The 22,165-nt window shown below is 40.1% G+C and overlaps 1 protein-coding gene across 4 annotated transcripts in view; it reads left to right on the top strand.

The window, feature by feature from the left end:
* Window positions 1-22,165, top strand: part of LOC126281645 (transmembrane protein 131) — a 353,143-nt gene that overhangs the window by 192,339 nt on the left and 138,639 nt on the right. For 2 of the 4 annotated variants that reach the window (XM_049980780.1, XM_049980779.1), the window contains exon 14: window positions 10,391-10,579. In XM_049980780.1, coding sequence (XP_049836737.1) covers window positions 10,391-10,579 — 189 coding nt within the window. Of the gene's footprint in view, window positions 1-10,387; window positions 10,580-22,165 lie in introns of all 4 variants that reach the window. The other 2 variants (XM_049980778.1, XM_049980777.1) reach the window with 1 other exon arrangement.

Raw genomic sequence — 22,165 nt, 5'->3', positions numbered from 1 at the left:
CATTCACGATAATTGGAGAGCCAAGTAAGGGCCAAGTGTTGAAGAGTACTCTCGGTAGAAAACTGAATTGGGAGTCTGTTCTGTCCCAGTGACTTGTTTGTTTTCAACTTTTACACTTGCTTTTCAATGGCATGGGACCACATATCCATGCCCTCCATACGGCCAAACAATGGCATGCCTGTATGATCCTCCCTCATGAGTGATTGTTTAAGTGGAAAATTTAAAAATTCAGTTTCCCTTTTGCTGTCTTCTGTTGCCAAATCTGACTGGATGATTCTCAGCCTGATCTTTCCCAAACATAAGATGGTGGAAGATGTACATTTCACATATTGATCGTTCTATAGATGCTTGAATTTCTACTAACTTTTGTCTATTGACATTTCTGCATTTTTTAAAATAGAGAATGCAACAATCTCTGTTTTTTAAACATTTTATGAATTGTTATTAAACCATGGTGGACTTTTTCCATCCATAATCAACTATTCAGTGTATATTTCTCCAAAATGTATTGTAGCTCAGTTTAATCTTTGCATATAATTCATATTTGTCCATCATTTTGGTATTACATGATGTTGATTCACTGTTTAAGTTGAAAATTAACAACTGCTAATTTGCTCTTTGCAGCATAAAAAATGTTGTAGCAATCTTGGCGGGTTTATTAACTTAAGTAAACAGCATGGCTATGATGATATAGATATTGCAAAGCCTTGTCTTTGTACTGACACTGCTGACAAGGTCAGGTCAGTTTGTAGCTGAGGTCTAAAATATTTCCAGTGTGTGTCGATTGTCCACTTGTTGCTAAAGGCAGTCTTTGGAGAAAGCATTCCTACCTGCTGCCTGTCCATACCACCTGCAATGATATAGACAGTACCCTAATCATATAGTATTAGTTGAAAGTGACTTTAACCTGCTGAGTGTAGACTGGGATGTTTATGGATTCACTTGCAGTGAATCCATGAACATCCCACTCTACACTCTGTAGGCTAAAGTCGCTTTCGACTAATATTGTATTAGATTAGATTAGATTAGATTAATACTTGTTCCATAGATCATGAATACGACACTTCGTAATGATGTGGAACGTGTCAGGTTAATGAAAGATGTCTGTACAAGATATTACATTACACAAAATATTGCATGACACTAATGCTTAAGTTAGTTTTTTTCCCTCCCTTAATTTATATCTAAAAATTCAGCCAATGAGTAGAAGGAGTTGTCATCTAGAAATTCTTTTAATTTATTTTTAAATGTTGGTTGACTATCTGTCAGGCTTTTGATGCTGTTTGGTATGTGACCAAAGACTTTTGTGGCAGCATAATTTACCCCCTTCTGTGCCAAAGTCAGATTTAACCCTGCATAGTGAAGATCATCCTTTCTCCTGGTGTTATAGCTATGCACACTGCTATTACTTTTGAACTGGGCTGGATTATTAACAACAAATTTCATAAGTGAATATATATACTGTGAGGTTACTGCGAGGATCCCTAGATCCTTAAATAGATGTCTGCAGGATGACCGTGGGTGGACTCCAGCAATTATTCTGATTACACGTTTTTGAGCAATGAATACTTTTCTACTCAACGATGAATTACCCCAGAATATGATATCATACGAAAGCAGTGAATGAAAGTAGGCATAGTAAGCTAATTTACTGAGATTCTTATCACCAAAATTTGCAATAACCCTAATAGCATACGTAGCCGAACTCAGACGTTTCAGCAGACCATCAATGTGTTGCTTCCAGTTTAACCTCTCATCAATGGACAAACCTAAAAATTTTGAAAATTCTACCTTAGCTACAGACTTCTGTTCAAAGTCTATATTTATTACTGGAGTTGTGCCATTTACTGTACAGAACTGTATATACTGTGTTTTATCAAAATTTAAAGAGAGCCCGTTTGCTGAGAACCACTTAATAATTTTGTGAAAAACATCATTTCAATTACATCACTTAGTTCTTGGTTTTTGGATGTTATTACTATACTTGTATCATCAGCAAAAAGAACTAACTTTGCATCTTTATCAATATGGAATGGTAAGTCATTAATGTACACTCCTGGAAATTGAAATAAGAACACCATGAATTCATTGTCCCAGGAAAGGGAAACTTTATTGGCACATTCCTGGGGTCAGATACATCACATGATCACACTGACAGAACCACAGGCACATAGACACAGGCAACAGAGCATGCACAATGTCGGCACTAGTACAGTGTATATTCACCTTTCGCAGCAATGCAGTCTGCTATTCTCCCATGGAGACGATCGTAGAGATGCTGGATGTAGTCCTGTGGAACGGCTTGCCATGCCATTTCCACCTGGCGCCTCAGTTGGACCAGCGTTCGTGCTGGACGTGCAGACCGCGTGAGACGACGCTTCATCCAGTCCCAAACATGCTCAATGGGGGACAGATCCGGAGATCTTGCTGGCCAGGGTAGTTGACTTACACCTTCTAGAGCACGTTGGGTGGCACGGGATATATGCGGACGTGCATTGTCCTGTTGGTACAGCAAGTTCCCTTGCCGGTCTAGGAATGGTAGAACGATGGGTTCGATGACGGTTTGGATGTACCGTGCACTATTCAGTGTCCCCTCGATCACCAGAGGTGTACGGCCAGTGTAGGAGATCTGATGCCGGGTGTTGGCCCTGTGTGCCTCGGTCATATGCAGTCCTGATTGTGGCGCTCACCTGCACGGTGCCAAACACGCATACGACCATCATTGGCACCAAGGCAGAAGCGACTCTCATCGCTGAAGACGACACGTCTCCATTCGTCCCTCCATTCACGCCTGTCGCGACACCACTGGAGGCGGGCTGCACGATGTTGGGGCGTGAGCGGAAGACAGCCTAACGGTGTGCGGGATCTTAGCCCAGCTTCATGGAGACGGTTGCGAATGGTCCTCGCCGATACCCCAGGAGCAACAGTGTCCCTAATTTGATGGGAAGTGGCGGTGCGGTCCCGTACGGCACTGCGTAGGATCCTACGGTCTTGGCGTGCATCCATGCGTCGCTGCGGTCCGGTCCCAGGTCGACGGGCACGTGCACCTTCCGCCGACCACTGGCGACAACATCGATGTACTGTGGAGACCTCACGCCCCACGTGTTGAGCAATTCGGCGGTACATCCACCCGGCCTCCCGCATGCCCACTACACGCCCTCGCTCAAAGTCCGTCAACTGCACATACGGTTCACGTCCACACTGTCGCGACATGCTACCAGTGTTAAAGACTGTGATGGAGCTCCGTATGCCACGGCAAACTGGCCGACACTGACGGCGGCGGTGCACAAATGCTGCGCAGCTAGCACCATTTGACGGCCAACACCGCGGTTCCTGGTGTGTCCGCTGTGCCGTGCGTGTGATCATTGCTTGTACAGCCCTCTCGCAGTGTCCGGAGCAAGTATGGTGGGTCTGACACACCGGTGTCAATGTGTTCTTTTTTCCATTTCCAGGAGTGTATATCAAGAACAGTAAAGGACCTAAGACCGAACCCTGTGGGACCCCGTGCTTGATAGCCCCCCAGTTTGAGGAATCAGCTGTTGTATTAACATTACATGAACCACTTATTTCAACTTTCTGCATTCTTCCAGTTAAGTATGAATTAAACCATTTGTGCACTGCCCCCCCCTCAAACCATAATGATTTAGCTTATCTAAAAGAATTCCATGATTTACACAGTCAAAGGCCTTTGAGAGATCACAAAAAATACCAATGGGTAATGTCCAGTTATTCAGAGCATTTAATATTTGATCAGTGAAAGCGTATATACCATTTTCTGTTGAAAAGCGTTTCTGAAAACCAAACTGACATTTTGTTAGTACTTTATTTTTACATATATGGGAGGCTACTCTTGAATACATTACTTTCTCAAAAAATTTTGATAGAGCTGTCAGAAGAGAGATTGGGCGATAGTTGTTGACATCCGACGTATCCCCCTTTTTAAGCAATGGTTTTACAATGGCATATTTCAGTCTATCGGGGAAAACACCCTGCTCCAAAGAGGTATTACATACGTGGCTGAGAATCCTACTTATCTGTGGGGAACAAGCTTTAAGTATCTTGCTGGAAATGCCATCAATTCCGTAAGAGCTTTTACTTTTCAGTGAGTTTATTATTTTACTGATTTCAGAGGGAGAGGTTCGTGGAAGTACAGTTGTTTCAAACTGCACAGGTATGGCCTCTTCTATTAGAAGCCTTGCCTCTTCTAGTGAAGATCTAGATCCTACTTTCTCCACAACATTTAAAAATTGATTATTGAAAATATTTCCAATTTCAGATTGTTTGTTAGTACACTTGTCATTCAGTTTTATGGCACTAAAGTCTTCCTGTGCTCTTGGTTGCCCTGTTTCCCTTTCAATAATATTCCAAATTGCTTTAATATTATTATCAGAGTTACTGATCTCAGACATGATACACATGCTTCTGGACTTATTAATAACTTTTCTTAGTACCGCACAATAGTTTTTATAATATTGAACAATTTATGGGTCAGTACTCCCTCTTGCTGTTAGATACAGTTCTCTTTTACGGTTGCAAGATATTCTTATTCCTTTAATTAGCCAAGGTTTTTTATATGTTTTCTTGGAATTATGTTTCACTGTTTTCTTAGGAAAACAATTTTCAAATACCCTTAAAAATGTATCGTGAAATAAGTTATATTTCAAGTTTGCATCGGGTTCCATATACACTTCATCCCTGTCTAGCTCCTTTAGTCTTTCCCTAAAGTTTGCAGTATTTATATTGTTAACTGAACGCACTGCTTTGAAATTCTGATTTGATATACTGCATGGAGCTATGCCATGTACTGTAACTAGCTGTGCACCATGATCTGAAAGACCATTCTCAACAGGATAAGCATTTATGTCCTTAAACTTATCTTGGTCTATAAAAAAGTTATCTATCAATGTCCTGCTGTTCTTTGTTATCCGAGTAGGAAAATCAATGACGGAGCTCAAATTGAAAGAACTTAGTAATACTACAAGGTCATTCTTCCTATCACACTCTTTCAGGGAATCAACATTGAAATCCCCATAAATGATAATTTGCTTCCCCCTGTCTGACAGATAGCACAACAAAGCATCCAAGTTTTCTAGAAATAGCTGGAAATTCCCTGAGGGGGACCTATACACTGTTACAATTATGAAAGTGCCATCATTTAGTTTTAGTTCAGTGGCACATGCTTCCATATGTTGCTCTACACAAAATTTTTCAGTTTCTAAATGTTTTGCGCTGTGGAAGCTTTCGACATATATGGCAACTCCTCCGCTCATCATATTATCTCTACTTACATGTGCAACTAATTTGTACCCATTGATGCTAACCTTTTGCATATCAGTGACAATGTGATGCTCAGACAGGCATAGTACATCTATTACATTCTCAGTTTCTATATCTTCTAAACAAAGCAGAAGCTCATCAATTTTATTCTTCAATTCCCCAATATTTTGATGAAATATACTAACATTTTTCATTTTACTTTTGTGAGTATCTTGAACTTTTTTAACATCTTTAGTACTTGCCTGGCTGAGTTTCCCACTGGACACTGATCTTACACTAAAAAAGAGTTACCACCATGAGATGTAGTTCCTCCCCCCCTTTAAATTCCCTGCTATCAGCCCAGCCAGTTTACCCTTCCCCTTCTTGTTGAGGTGTAGGCCATGTCTAGTATAGTCCCACCTACAGAGTGAATCAACAGGAACCACACCAATGTGTGACCCCTCATCAGATCCAAGTAGCCGTTCCAACTCCAAATTAACTCTCCTGACAGAAGAGCTCAAATGAGGCCGGTCGTGGCACTCCAGAACCGACACAAACCCAACACTGGTATGACTCGATGCCGATGCAGTATTTGCCAGGTCACACTCTATGCTGTACCCCGGATCTCTGTCAATACTATTGCCCGGCCCACCCACAATAACCACGGTATCTTCCTTAGTAAAGCCTCTACATAGTGAACCTAAATCCTCTGTAACCTGCCCCAGTCCAGCACTAGGTTTGAAAAAACTTGTGACCTGGTATTCTGACCCTAATTCATCCTGCAGAAGTTGGCCCACACCCCTAGCATGCGAACTACCTAGCAACAAGACTTTCTTTCTATTTGCACACTTCCCTACCTTCTTATTCTACTTGCTGCTGAAAGCTTGTTGAGCCCTGTCTACATCTACTTCTGTGAGAGGCTCATCAGTTTACGACTGAGGCAACAGGTCAAACCTATTTTGTACATTAATAACAAAGCTGTCAGAAGAATTTCTTGGCCTGTTCCTTATGCCTGTTGCCACTTCCCACCCCTGTTTACACTTCTCCCCCCTTAACCTGCACAGTTCTCGTCTAGCCTCATCTAACTCAGCCTGAAGGGCAGCAATTTTCCCCTCCTGTTCCACAATCTTTCTATCTCTACTGCATAGCCTACAGAACCACTGATGAGTCTCGCTCGTTTTCCCAATTCCCACGCCACTACAATCTCCCCAATGAAAAAAGTTACTACATTCATCACACCAGACCCCGGAGCTAACGATTCTACAGCACGTCAGGCACTTTACACTCATGGTACAAATCGATTTTAGTGACAGAAAGACAATTAAGTTACCGGAAAACAATGAAAATACGTGTACAAAAAATTAGGCCTACTCGCGACAATGTAAACAATGGTTCAGAAGTTTCTTTCTGGAAATTACTTAAGAAATGACAATACTCTACAGATATAAAGGGGCAGCAAACGTATTTGGTACACTGAACTATCAGTAAATGCACTTAAAATTGCGGTATGAAGTTTAATCTGAAATCTCAAAAGTTCGGCCTGGCCCCAATATGTAAACAAAACGAACTTTGCTTGATTACTGTGAAAATACGTGAGTAAGACAAAAACTTTTAATGGTGCGCTTGAAGAGCACTATAATTAATGTAATAAATTAGTTTAAAGTGTTAGAAACAGTTTATTACTACTAAAATTACTTATGATAATGGTACTTTCATGCTGCTGATGTAGAATTTCTTTGAATGATTCTACAACTGTTACAGTGGAATTGGGTGGCAAGTAAAAACATTCAACAATGAATTTGAGTTGAGACAGGCTAGTTACTTGCACCCAGAGAATTTTGCAGCCAAATTAAATTTTGACCTTGATAGACATAATATATTATTCATTTGCAGTGAACACTCCTCTCTCCTATGATGGCCAACCCACCTTATCAGTAAATGTTCCATGCCCCCCTTTAAATATTTCTGAGCTTTCTGTTCTACTTGTTGTTTCACCCAGCTCTCCATTTTGAGTGATTTGACTGGAAGCAGTTTTCCTGTAGAATGGCAAATTCACAGTCTTGCTTACGAATTTACATTTGTAATCTTGACATCCAGAGTGTATCTACTTTTTATATATGGTCTTATTTTGCTCTCATCAGAAGACCTCAAACTATCGCATAGCTTTAAAAAAAACTATATGTACTCGACATGTACTCTTCTACTCGCGTAGCTGCTTCCTCTATGTAGTGCACACTTGCCTATGAAAGGGGAGTCCTAAAATTCTCCACCTCATAACACAAGTCCAGAAATCTACATCCAAGACAATCATAGAAATAAGAGTTCTAATTGACATCCTTCACATTTAGCCAAAAAAAATCACTGCAGTCCATTATAGGTTAATACTACAAGCCATAAGCAAGGCCAGCAGTCTTCACAAACTGCCAGGAGGAACTGAGGATGGCCTCAGAATCCAAACAATAGGCATAATTGGCACCAATATAAGCCACAACTTGCAGAGGACTGCACTCTGTATCCTTAATAGCCACAGGTATGGTGTCCTCCAAGTCTTGGACGAGGCCTCCTGCCAGGCATACTGAGTGCACATTACCCTTCTTTGCAACACTATTTCCCTAAGGTATTTCATAATGCACTTCCAATAATCAGCAAAACCCTCCCCTCACTCATGTACATACTTCCTTGGATACTTCTTCCTGTAGCTTGGAGAGGTGACGCCAGGCTGCCAGTCTCCATGTTGTCCCTCCATCTCAAGCAACATGCCCAAGTTAACAACCTGCCACTCAGCCTGAGGGGAGTGTAGTTCTGTAATAAGTATGCTGTAAAACACCTCGACAGCAGGGCTTCTGGACCAAACAAGTAATACTTAATGTGTCCTATGTGACACATCAGTTTTTTCGGAACTGCTACATTTCAAGCCAGCAGTCAGCAGGAGACTGATTGTGGCTTCATGTCTCTTCAGCTGTCCTTGAGTCGTCCTGCATCTGCACACAGCAAGCACACACACTATTAATCATAATATGAAAATTCAAATGAAAGCAATAAATAAAAACGAGCCCTGTTGTCTTTCAGCGATGAATTTGTCTTACCAGACAGCTTAAAGTCAAAAAGGTAAGCTACTAGAATAATAGAAAATGTCATTGACACTCATTCATTGCTCACTACGTGACAGGAAAATGCAAGTATGGCTGGTTTACGTTACTGTAATCAAAACTATGTGATTGTGGCGCTGCAGGCAGTGCTAAGCTTCACCTCAAAACTAAAAGCCACAAAAAATTAAAACAATAAATAAAAAACTAGTCTGGTTGTCTTTTAGACATGGATTTGCAAAGCCAAACTTCTTAAAATCACAAATGCAGGATACTGCACTGAGACTGTCACTCATGCTAGTTCAGTGCATGCCGGTGGACAAGGAAATGCTGTTTCTTACAATTGGACATGGCATTGTCCTCTGTCTGATGATATGCCTTCTGGAACTTAGAATTGGTACTGTCATCTATTGGAATGAAAAAAATAGAGTAGACTTTTTGGGTGATGTTTTTTTGGGTGATGCCAAACTGTCATTTCGATGATTATGATGTGGTAATTTGTGAGGCATTAGATGGTGCATAATGGCATCTTAGACATACTTACTAGTTTTTTTGTTTGGTAAATTTCGATGTCTCGACATCGGGTAGAAACAATCATTATTCTTTTCACTATCCTGTTCTGGCCACGTGAAGTTGACAGTTGTGCTGCTGAGAAATACCATTTGCTATAACAGAAACATTGTACTTAAAAGAGAAGAAGCTTTTGGCAATAAGTATGACATTGTCAACATATTTCACGGTGCCCTTGTAACAACCACAGATGCCTGACAGAAACAGATGGACTGCCTTCCATGGCATAAGAGTTTCATCACTGTCTACCTATTGGACTGGGGAACATTCTTGCTCAATTACTCATCTGATTTTTTTTAGTATAATAATAATAATAGCAGGTTAACATGTGTGAAGCCTAGCCATTTCAGTTGTGCACTTGTAACTCTGCGCTGTCACAGCTATTGCTGAAATCATGTCAGTCAAACAGTTTTTTGGGTGATTTTGATGTATGCAAGTCACATCATATGATGAAAAACCCAGGATGGAATGTAACAATATTATGAGAAGGAAAGTACAGCATTTGGCCATTAAGGTCTTCATCAGCAATAGACATATACAAGTGCGCGTGCGTGCGGCCCCCCCCCCCCCCCCCCCCCCTCCACACACACACACACAGTGTGGTTTCAGGGGCCTGAGACTGCAGTCGTGTGTGTGTGTGTGTGTGTGTGTGTGTGTGTGTGTGTGTGTGTGTGTGTGTTTTCCCTGTATGGTGAGTGGCAACTTCCCCTCTCATGATATTGTCACATCATGTGGTGGTCACAATATTCTGACTGATTGCAGTGTGTAATTTAAGATAAGCTGCTGTGTCCTGCAGCATGTAGACTGCAACAGATGCTCATTCAGAGGAACATGTAGTTTCAGCTGCAGATGGTCATTCCCATTCAGTAAAGACAGAAATACAAAGAAATGTAGTGGGAGGGCTATGAAAGTGTTTGGTTGAAAAGAGGAGAGAGAGAGAGAGTGGGGGGGGGGGGGGGTCATAATAGCTCACTCAGGTGACTTAAATATTATTGACCTAGTGTGATAAGCATTAGACACTAAAATAAAAGAAAATAAATAAATTAAAAAAAAAAATCCGTCTTTTAGCATGTATGGAATATATATTCACAGCCACTGTTGTAATATCAGAGCTAAAAATGCCAGCAGTTTTCCTCCTTTTCTAAATGGAAGAGAAGCAGAAAAGTTCTCTACATTTCTTGATAAATTAGTTTTTGAATAACATTATTGGTAATTGACACAAGTGACTGTCAAGATAAACGCAGATTGTAATAAAGGTGATGGATGGTTTAATGTATATAGCGTATATCACATTTGGCTAACTCTTATCATAAATTTTGTTGTTTGTAGTCCAAATGCCACATATTATTTAGCTTCTTATTGTGCTTGTCCAGACAAGTGTTTTGAGCTGAGTCAATTTATTATCTTGTAAGAAATATTGTATTATGTAGTCAGAAATCTGGCTTCTTAATTGCTTTGTTTGTTTCCATTTACAGCAGATACTAAAACCTGGATTCTTTGCTGTCTTTCGTGTAGTGGTTGTTGCACCAGAAATGGAAGGCATTCTCGAGGCTGAAGTTTTTGTCCAGACGCAGTTTGAGAAAGTGGTGTTATCAGCCAAAATGAGAGTTGCTCATGGAAAACTGGAAGTTGTACCAGAGCCAGTAATCTTTGATGATTGCTTTCCGGTAAAAATTAAACATCAGTTACATTATCAGGTTGTTTCTATTGAACAGCAATTAACTATAGATCAGCCATATGAAATTCATGACTGAAGTGTCAGTGATGCACTTTGAGATTAATTATTAGTGCAAAGCCAATAAACTCTTTTTTTTTCTACAAAAATTTGAGCTGTGCATGTCAGAATGAGGTGCGAACAATAAGAATGACAGTACATGTACGATTTTAATATTTGGCAATAAATTATTTTTATCACTATTCTCGATAATCATAAATTATATCTATTCCATATATGTATGTGTATGTTTTCCATTAGATCATCATCTTGATCTTCTGCAGTCAAGCACAGGATGTCCTCAGTCTTTTACCAACCATTCACCTGGCTGGATGCCCTGCCGACCTGCATTTCTTTTCATTAGAGTCATAATTATGTGTTCCGCTAGTTTGTTTTTGTATCTCTCCTTGTAATTTCCACTAACCATCTCTCCCTTGCTCCCCAAGTTATCCTCAGTTTTTTAGTGTCTTTTACTTTAAAAGTCCCTATCACACTGCTACAGGTCAAATTTAGTAATACTCTTTTGTTAATCAGAGTTGACCCTACTTCATGGCAAAAATAATCTGAGATTAATATTCACAGAATGTAGATTTCCCACTTCGTTGTGATCCGAGTACAACTGATTTTTTTAAAGGATGTCAAACTGGCCGACTTTAAGCATGAGAGGCACCAAAGGACGTTTTAATTTCCACTGTCCTGAATATGATGTGATGGCATCCAATACAAAATATACACGATCAATTCCACAGAGCAAAATACAGTGAGGTGCGATAGGAGAATGCTGTGTGAAGAGGTGTGGCTCTGAACTTTGGCACATTTACGACAAAATAACATGTCTTACATTTCCTCGAACACATAAGTTTTATGCATTATACTCTTCAGAAAGATGTGTGCTACAAAATGAATATATTTTTGAAAATTCAATTTTTTTCTAATTTTTGATGTCCTATGTCAAACACTCGAGAGAGTGGCGGGGAATTCCCCTGTTTCAGAAAAATCGTAGATCCGGGGCTGATGCGCAGAGCAGTCTGAGTTGTAGTGGGGAAGTGGGTAGTCTCCACGTGATCTGTGCTTATATTTAGTGATTTTGCTGTTTCCTCTTTGATTTCTGCTCTCACGTCAAATCAAAACAAAACAGATTTTTATGGGCGGGGGCTATCCAGTGAATTAAAATACATTCACATAATTATGGAAGGCTAAAATGTGTTGTTAGTTGCAGATTTTATTTTATTTCCACCTTGCTGACAGTCAAGCATTAATTGCCTTGCAGAACAATGAAGTTATTTTTGTTGGTTTGCTAAAGAAATTTTCTTTTATTAATATTTTGCACTAAGGCAGACAATATATTTGAAATGAAGTGTTCAATTCCACACACTGTTCGCTGCGTTTTAAGTGCATGTTTCCAACTTTCTAGCATGTATGGCATTAGGCCATAATAAAGAACCAAACAAGAAATAACATAGTACTGGTATCCAAGAAAATTTACATCCCGAAAACTACATTTAAAAGCTTAATATCAGGTCGTGGATTACTTCATTGGGAATCTGGACATATGAATGTGCACTTTAAATATGCAGTTTAAATGTGCACGTTTTAGTATGCGTCACGAAATTCCATTGGTCTTGGAGTATCCTCTGATGTCTTGTTTCTTTTATGACATAATGTTAGGTCTTTTAATGTTTTACACCTATGAAAATAGGGGCTCCCTACGACATCGTAGCTGTGCAAGTGCAGCGATGCCTGTCATCTTGCAGGAAAATATTCATATTGGTGGTTTGAAAACCGTTGCTATCAAAGTAAATTTCCTTTTATGCAAGTTGAACAATGTGCGAGAATGTACGATGAATTTCTTAAATCACAGAGCGTTTGACTCTCATTTAAGAATCAACTCTTTGACGACGAGCCATTTAGATGAATTTTGAGCCCAGAAGATCAGACATTTATGTTGTTAATAAAAATTGTACTGGCACATTTGTGTGATATATCTTACATTGTAATACTCACATAAAAGACCAACATTATATGTGAAAGCTTAGCTTCTCTTGCAGCTTATTAACCATAGAGAACAATATTATATGTGAAAGCTTTGCTTTTCATGTAGCAACACTATGTATATTAATTTAAACCATTAGCTTTTTCTGTTTGTGTGTTCGCACTTCTTAACAGTGATGTTGCTATTGGCTGACTACATCACGTGTCCTCAACTCTGAATACCCGCTGTCATCGGCTGGTGGGATCACATGACATGAGCTATGCCTGCCTTACAAAAGCACATCGCAATCTTGATTTCAATGCTTCAGAAAGTAACATGTGGTGTTTGGTGGAATTCGAATGTATACTTTCGTAATACGAGAATATGCAGCGAACATGCTGCTGCTCATCAAAGATCTTTCCAAAACGTGTTTTTTTCCCTGTATTTCGCTTTCTAAAGCGCCGGGAAATTCTACACCTGTGTATAAAACCATAACCATTCCAAGGACTGATAAGTTATACAGTTCCAATAGAAAATATACTGTCAGTTAACAGGGAAAAAGTATGTTTTCACCCAGGAGAAAGTGCGTTTTTAACCAGGAAAGCCGGGAATTTTTTTTCTTGTCAGCGTATACACCCTGTAAATACACCACTTCCATTTCCTATTAGTGTACCTTTTCTATATACACTTAAATAGTCCCCAAAAATCTCACTGCTGTCAACTTCAGGTTTTAACCAGCTTTCTGTAGCTAGTATTATGTGAAAAGTAGTGCTCAAACTCTAGTGCTTTATTGTGAATGCTTTGGCAGTTAAGTACTATAATTTTAATCCTCTCACCTGTGGGAGCCATTCCCGTGGATATTATACTAATACTTCTGGGCATCATACAGTTATCAGGACTGGCTGAAGAGATGCCTAATCTAAGAAGCCCTTTTATGAAATTTACAGTCAATTATCTGGGTAGCAGCCTCTATTGTGTAGTGCACACCTGACCCATTTAGCTAGATCCTACAGTTCTCAGACCTATGGTGCAAGTCCAGGAAGTCTCAGCCTAACTTGTCAGAGAGCCTTTGAAGTCTCTAGTGCCGTCCTTCGACTTGACTCTGAACCAGGGGCCCCTGATCCGTTCTGGGGATAGTGCTGCAAATTGTAAGCTTTGTTGAAACCCTGTATGCAAAGCTGGTCTTCTCAATCTTCTCTGCTAGTTACTGGAATGATCCAGTTTCATCTTGGAGCCCGGATGACAGGCATTCATTGTTTGTTCTAATGAGCACCACAATTTGCAGTTGACTGAACCCTGTTCCCCCATTGGTTGCTAGAATGAGGCCCCCCCAGGCATACACACTGAAGTACACCTGGTGTTCATACCTGTCAAGTGCTGCTGTTTTTGTACGGGATACCGTTGTTTGCTGTCTCTTGGAACTGCCGATGATTAATAGATCCTGTACTTTTGCATTTGACTACTCTAGCCACAGGACTAAGCAGGTTTCCCAACAAGTAAAACGAGTCCCAGTGGCTCAGTTTTGGTGAAAGGCAGCACCTCAGACTTGTTGGTTAGCAGGATCGGTATAACACCCTCAATTCTCTCTGGTATCTATCTACCCTGTACAGGAAACGTAGAACCACTATTGAAATGCCACTCGTAGTCAAGTAGATGGGGACCGAATGTGGTGGCGCAGTGATTAGCACACTGGACTTGCATTCGGGGGGATGACGGTTCAATCCCACATCCAGCCATCCTGATTTAGGTTTTCCGTGATTTCCCTAAATTGCTCCAGGCAAATGCCAGGATGGTTCCTTTGAAAGGGCACAGCCAACTTCTTTCCCCATCCTTCCCTAATCCGACAAGACCGATAACCTCACTGTCTGGTCTCCTCCCCCAAACTACCCAACTCAAGTAGATGGATAATGACAGATCCTGTACTTACTGCAGAAGAAACAGGATCCATTGGAGATGATAGTACTAGCCCATGTTCGAGAAAAGCTATAACTTTTGGTATTCACTAAGGCTTGTGCGATGCTTTACAGGACAGTGAACAAATAACTTTAAACTAAGCCTTATGAGTATCATGTAATCAGAATTTTACCAATTCCCTTTAAGAAATGAAGCAGTTAATACACATTATGTGATTTCTGTTAAGGCAGAAGAAAAGGGGAAAAATTGATAAAAATTATGTTTCCTGAGCCTTCTTGAGGTAACTGTCACCAACACCCTAAAAACTAGTGTTTATTTACTATGTTAAACACTGAAAATCCTCAAAAATGTATGTTTATTCATGTTGATATACACTGAAATTCAGGATGAACTACTGCTTGACAGTAACTGTAAATGACAAACGCTGATTTTCTACAAAATAAATTACCTACAACACTCATAACTTATGAATATTTTCAAAAATGTACTTTTGTAGGTGTCTGAAAATTCTCAGAAGTAAACCAGTTTCTAATGCAATTATACAATGAAATTAGAGAAAAATTGTTTTTGAATGTGGATGGGTCTACCATTGTAGACAATTTTTAGAAGAGTACAAGTTAAGTCTAAACCTACAATTGACAGTAATAGCATGAGTTTATTGCTGCACTCACAAATGTCTGAACTTTCTCAATATATCATGATACATCTGGGTATTGACATGTTCAGTGAAAGATTATGCAGGAGTGACTTGAATAATAAAATATTAGACTGTAGAATTTTGAACTGGCACATCAATCTGGTACAAGCAGTTCCACACAAAGGAAAATTTGGAAGTTGGCTTTTATACGTAAATAAACATGCGGATTGCATGAATTTTCTGATTCAGTGATACCTTCCTAGCCTTAAGGATATATCACGATTTTTTTTAATGTTCCGCCTATGTCTTGAAGTGTGAGAAGTTTCCACCACTTATTTTTCTCCATCTTTTCAACATAAAACTTCCAGTAATAAATACTGTGTATCTACAATGTGCCATTAATATCTGTGGTTGAACCATGTTATCCTGTCAATAGCTGGTTTAGTGCTGTTGCCAATCATGTCACACGCTAATTTAAATCACCACTGAAAATTGTTCAGTAAATCAGACGCACAATGTATCAAATTTGTGAACTGGGTTCATTTTGTGAACTATATCAAAATTGGTCTCCAGTTATTGACATTCATTTGATCAGCTCTTATTATAACATAATGTACTCACCATGTAAGAATGCATTTTTATTCATTACATATGAGGTATGATTGGAAATTTTTACGAATGGGCTTGTAGTTGTACAGTGGTGGTACTTATATGCTACTGTGATGGATCTCCTTCAAAGTAGTCCTCTTGTTACTGAACACACCATCTCCAATGGCGTTTCCACTTTTGGAAAGATTCCTGGAATTTTTTTTCTTGGAGTGTGTTAAGCACACTCTCTGTATTTGTGTGGATGTCTTCAATCGAGTCAAATCGCTTCCCTTTCAGTGAAAATTTCAGTTTAGGAAACAGTTAGAAGTCCATAGGGGCCAAATCAGGGGAATATGTTTGTTGTGGAAGCACAGGAATTTTGAATCTGGCCAGAAATTCAACAATGGAGAAGGCATAATGAGCCGGAGCGTTGTCATGGTGTAGCACCCAACTTCTGTCTTTCCACAAGGCAGACCTTTTCTTCTGCATCTTTTCACACAAATACTCGAGGACACATTTGTAGTATTCCTGGTTAACTGTATGTCCTCCAGGAGTAAATTCATGTTGCGCACTACCAGTAGAATCGAAAAGAATTATGAATATTGTTGTCACCTTTGACCTACTTTGCCGTGCGTTTTTCGGTTGTGGTGAACCTGGAGTCTTCCACTGCAAAGACTGCACTTTGGTTTTAGGATCATATCTATATACCCACAATTCTTCACCTGTAATTACCCTATTTAACAAAACTGGTCATTTTTCGTCCGATTAATAAGTTCTTGCCATACTTCAAGTCAGTATTGTCTCTGGTCACTTGACAACACTTTTGGAATGAATTTTGCGGATACTCAATGCATGTTCAGATCTTCAGTTAAAATTGACTGAACTGCATAGAAACTTAAATTAAGTTCAACTTAAATTAAGTTCATTAGCCATCTCCCTGATTATAAGTCTACGATCAGAGCACACTAAGTCGCGAACTTTCACAACACTTTCATTCGTTTTTGAGGTAGAAGGACAGCCGGACCGTGGTTCATCTTCAAATGATTCGCAACCATTTTTAAATCTGTTGAACCAGACAAAAACATTTGACTGGCTCATACAAATATCTCTAAAAGCTGTTTTTAATAGTTCGTGAGTCTCAGAAACTGGTTTCCTGGTTTTAAAACAAAATTTCAACCGAACTCGTTGCTCTGTTTCTGTGTTCTTTGTCACGCAGAGGGAGTTACAGAGGGTGGGCAGTTTTGTGCCACATCCCGAAGTATCTTCTGTTCGTTAGTATGCTGCTCCTGTGTTGCTATTAACTTGCTTAGATAGCTAAGTAGGTTAGGATCTTAGGTAATGTTAAGAAAAGTCAGGTTTTGGGCAGGTAATATCTGTAAAGGTGCAGTGGTGGATACATCGTGCTCAGATCCATAGCCTCTGTTATAGTCGCTGGGAGCCATAAAGTTGGTCCCAAAATATCACATGTTGTACCATTCATCAGTATACTGTTTCATTGCGGCTCCAACTATTCTGTATCCTTAGGTCGCATCTGCTCATAACAATTCGTGATAGCCGCCACTATATTGTATGCGGAATATACCCAGTGTGAACTCACTTTCTGGAAATAGGATTGTTGTGCAATGATGTTCCATGATTAAAAACACACACAGAATGGCTGTTGTGCCAGACCTAAAGATGTTAGTCTGCTCCATAGATTCGAGTTGGTACTGGCTCACCTCCCTGTCTCGCAGGCTAGTGCACTGTGTTTTAAGCCATGTAATCAAGTCAGTCAAAAGCTCACCATGTGCTGGAATCTAAAGTATAGCTTAGCACAAACTTAACATAAATTACACAGTTGGTATCATAATTTAAAGAAAGTATCCAAATGAAGAAGACATTATTCAAAATTTATTTTATTCAACTAATATGCAAGGTGGAAGTTATACAAGCAAATTGAAGGAAAAGTCTTTAAATACAGTCTTTCATTGTTGCACTTTCCTCACAGCATAATATCCTACTAGGAGTTGATGCTGGGAGAACTGACTGAACTGAGAATAAATAGCTTCTTAGAGTATCAAGTACTTGCACAAGTACAGCAAATTTGCAGGTGAATCTCCCTTGCTGCTGCCACCACCACCACCACCACCACCACCTTCCACAGTGTATATACACTATGTGATCAAAAGTATCCACACACCTGTCTAAAAATAACTTACAAGTTCGTGGTGCCCTCCATCGGTGATGCTGGAATTGAACATTGTGTCGGCGCACCCTTAGCTATGATGACAGCTTCCACTCTTACAGGCATCCTTCCTTTCAATCAGGTGCTGGAAGGTTTCTTGGGGAATGGCAATCCATTCTTCATGAAGTGCTGCACTGAGGAGAGGTATCAGTGTCGGTTGGTGAGGCCTGTCACGAAGTCGGCGTTCCAAAGTATCCCAAAGGTGTTCTATAGGATTCACGTCAGAACTCTGTGTAGGCCGGTCCATTACAGGGATGTCATTCAGATTGTATATGACCCAGGACAACCAGGAGATCCGGGAAAAACCCGGGAATTTTTTCATCCAGGAGGAAAGCTGGAAAAACCCAGCAATTCTGGGCGTTTTTCATTGTTTTAGTTTTCAGTTAAATTTTTAGCAAAAAAAAAAAAAAGAAAAAAAAAAACCTTGCAAAGGAAATGCACCATATACAAAAACAAAAACAAAATGTGTAAAAGGCTTTAGGAAGACTGTGATGTATCTTTATGTGTGAAAGCTGAGCTTCTCTTGCAGCTTATTAGTCTGAGAGACCAATGTTATATGTAAAAGCTTTCTTAAATCACAGAGCTTTTGACTGTCATTTAAAAATCAACTCTTTGAGTAGGATAATTTTGAATAATTTTGAGCCCGGGAGATCTGACATTTATGTCGTTCTTAAACATTTTACTGGCATATTTGTGTGATGTATCTTAAAGTGTAACACGTGCAAAAAGGGACAAAATTATGTGTGAAAGCCTTTCTTTTTGTGTAGCAACACTATGTATATTAATTTAAACCATTAACTTTTCCTATGTGTGTGTTCGCGTTACTTAACAGTGATGTTGCTATTGGCTAACTACATCACGTGTCCTATCCTCTGAATATTCGCTGTCATCGGCTGGTGAGATCGCTTGACATGAGCTACAACTAGCTTACAAAAGTGCATCGCAGTCTCGATTTCGATTTCAATCCTTTGGAAAGTAACTTGCAGTGTTTGGTGGAATTCGAATATATTCTTTCGTAATACGAAAATATGCAGTGTACATGTTGCTGCCCATCAGACATCTTCCCAAAATGTGTTTTGTTCCCCAAGTTTCGTTTTCTAAAGTGCCAGGAAATTCTACGTCAGTGTATAAAACCATAACCATTCAAAAGACTCATAAGTTTCACAGTTACGAGGAAAAGAATACTCTCACTTAAAACGGAAAAAGTGAATTTTCACCCATGAAGAAGAGTACTTTTAACTGGGAATTCCGGGAAAAATCCAGGAATTTTTTTTCCTCGTCCATGTATACACCCCGTTATTGTCTTGTAACTACTCTGCCACAGGCCATGTATGATGAACAGGTGCTCAATGGTGTTGAAAGATGCAATCACCGTCCCTGAATTGCTCTTCAGCAGTGGAAGCAAGAAGGTGCTTAAAACATCTATGTATGCCTGTGCTATGAGACTGCGATACAAAACAACAAGGCGTGCAAGCCCCCTACGTGAAAAACATGACCACACCATAACATTTTACTGTTGGCACTACACACACTGGCAGATGACATTCACCAGGCATTCACTATACAAACACCCTGTCATCGGATCGCCACGTAGTGTACCATGTTTACGATCCTTACACAAAGTGAGGCATTGTTTGGCATTTACCGGCATGACGTATGGCTTATGAGCATCCGCTCGACCATGAAATCCAAGTTTTCTACCCTCCCGTCTATCTGTCATAGTACTTGCAGTGGATACAGATGCAGTTTGGAATTCCTGTGTGATGGCCTGGACAGATGTCTGTCTATTACACAATATGACCCTCTTCAACAGTCGGTGGTCTGTCAGTCAACAGATGGGGTCGGCCTGTACGCTTTTGCGCTGTACATATCCCTTTACGTTTCCACTTCACTATCATATCGGAAACAGTGGATCTGGGGATGTGTTTAGGATTATGGAAATCTTGCATACAGACGTACGACACAAGTGACACCCAATCAGCTGACCACATTGAAAGTCTGTGAGTTCCGCAAAGCACCCCATTCTACTCTCCCATAATGTCTAATGACCACTGGTCGCTGTTATGGAGTACCTGGCAAAAGGTGTCACCACAATGCACCTGATATGAAAAACGTATGTTATTGGAGGTGTCTGGATACTTGTGATCACATAGTGTAGCTTGTTATTTACAGGTGAATCATACAGCTTACGTACAATCATATGGAATAAAAAAATATTATGAAAAGGATCGAGAGCTACTCACCGTATACAGGAGACAGACACAATGAAAAAACTGCTATACATTTTAGGTTTCGGCCAGAAGCCCTTTTTCTGAAGTAGAAAACACACACACACACACACACACACACACACACACACACACACACACACACACACACACACAAAGTGCATGTGGGAGTGTGGAGGGTCTTGGGGACCAGAGGGAGTTGTTATGTGCAGTCGTGAGATTTGGGGAGGGGAAGGGGGAAGGAAGAAGGGCGGAAAAGGAGAGAAATAGAGAAGGGGAATAGGACTAATGGGTGCATTGGTGAAATGAAAGAGTGGGAGGTGGGAAGGAGAGAAGTAAGTGGAGGACAGCTACCAGTGAAGTTTGAGGCAAGGGATGTTTAGGAAACATAGGATATATTGCATAGTGTGTTCCCACCTGCACAGTTCAGAAAAGCTGGTGTTGGTAGACAGAATCCAGATGGTGCAGAGTGTGAAGCAGTCATTAAAGTGAAGTACATTGTGTTGGATAGCGTGTTCTGCAACTGGGTGGTCCAGCTGACTCTTGGCCATGGTTTGTTGGTGTACATTCAGGCGGACAGGCAGGTTGTTGGTTGTCATGGCCACATAGAAAGCAGCACAGTGTTTACAGTTAAGTTTGTAAATCATTTGATTGCTTTCACAGGTAATTCTGCTTTTGTTTTGTATTTTCCCATGAACTACCTGATACTTAAGATATTCATGGACATGTTAGTGCCAAAATAGGTTCCTCATTCTAAACTTTTTAATATTTATTCCTTTAAATTAAACTAGTCACTAGTGTAGGGCTCGTTAAAACTGCATTTCATGTTTGTTGTTCATATGGTACTTTCATCAGCACCTACTGAAATATCCTTTAAGTGTGTGAATTTTTTAAAAGCTGGGCTTTTGATTATGGTACATTTGAAACCCCATTAGGTGCTTCAAATGCCAGAAATTTGGGCACACTATGTTGGGATTTAAAGGTAAGGCAACAATTATAAGGTAGCTCAAGTTGCAGAAACTAATTGCTCTGATTATGACTTCTGTGTAAAGTATTCAGTGCCACGTCCACTAGAATCAGTGAAGTCCTTGTTTTCCTGTTAGCGGAGAAAAATCTTACTAACTAAGCACATATTATACTTGAAGGCATGCATATGTTTTCCATTTATTTTCCTGGAAACAACAACATATACAGAAAGTGCAATAACACCTTTAAAGAGAGCCGTATTTCAGATTAATACTGTGATTTCTCCATGTAGTCACCAACATTCATTATGCACATTTTCTAACTGTGAACAAGAGTTTAAGTACAATCATATGGAATAAAAAAATATTATGAAAAGGATCGAGAGCTACTCACCGTATACAGGAGACAGACACAATGAAAAAACTGCTATACATTTTAGGTTTCGGCCAGAAGCCCTTTTTCTGAAGTAGAAAACACACACACACACACACACACACACACACACACACACACAAAGTGCATGTGGGAGTGTGGAGGGTCTTGGGGACCAGAGGGAGTTGTTATGTGCAGTCGTGAGATTTGGGGAGGGGAAGGGGGAAGGAAGAAGGGCGGAAAAGGAGAGAAATAGAGAAGGGGAATAGGACTAATGGGTGCATTGGTGAAATGAAAGAGTGGGAGGTGGGAAGGAGAGAAGTAAGTGGAGGACAGCTACCAGTGAAGTTTGAGGCAAGGGATGTTTAGGAAACATAGGATATATTGCATAGTGTGTTCCCACCTGCACAGTTCAGAAAAGCTGGTGTTGGTAGACAGAATCCAGATGGTGCAGAGTGTGAAGCAGTCATTAAAGTGAAGTACATTGTGTTGGATAGCGTGTTCTGCAACTGGGTGGTCCAGCTGACTCTTGGCCATGGTTTGTTGGTGTACATTCAGGCGGACAGGCAGGTTGTTGGTTGTCATGGCCACATAGAAAGCAGCACAGTGTTTACAGTTAAGTTTGTAAATCATTTGAT

The sequence above is a fragment of the Schistocerca gregaria genome, chromosome 7 (genome assembly GCF_023897955.1).
Source record: "Schistocerca gregaria isolate iqSchGreg1 chromosome 7, iqSchGreg1.2, whole genome shotgun sequence".
NCBI lineage: Eukaryota > Metazoa > Arthropoda > Insecta > Orthoptera > Acrididae > Schistocerca > Schistocerca gregaria.
This window is presented reverse-complemented; position numbering and strand designations above follow the sequence as displayed.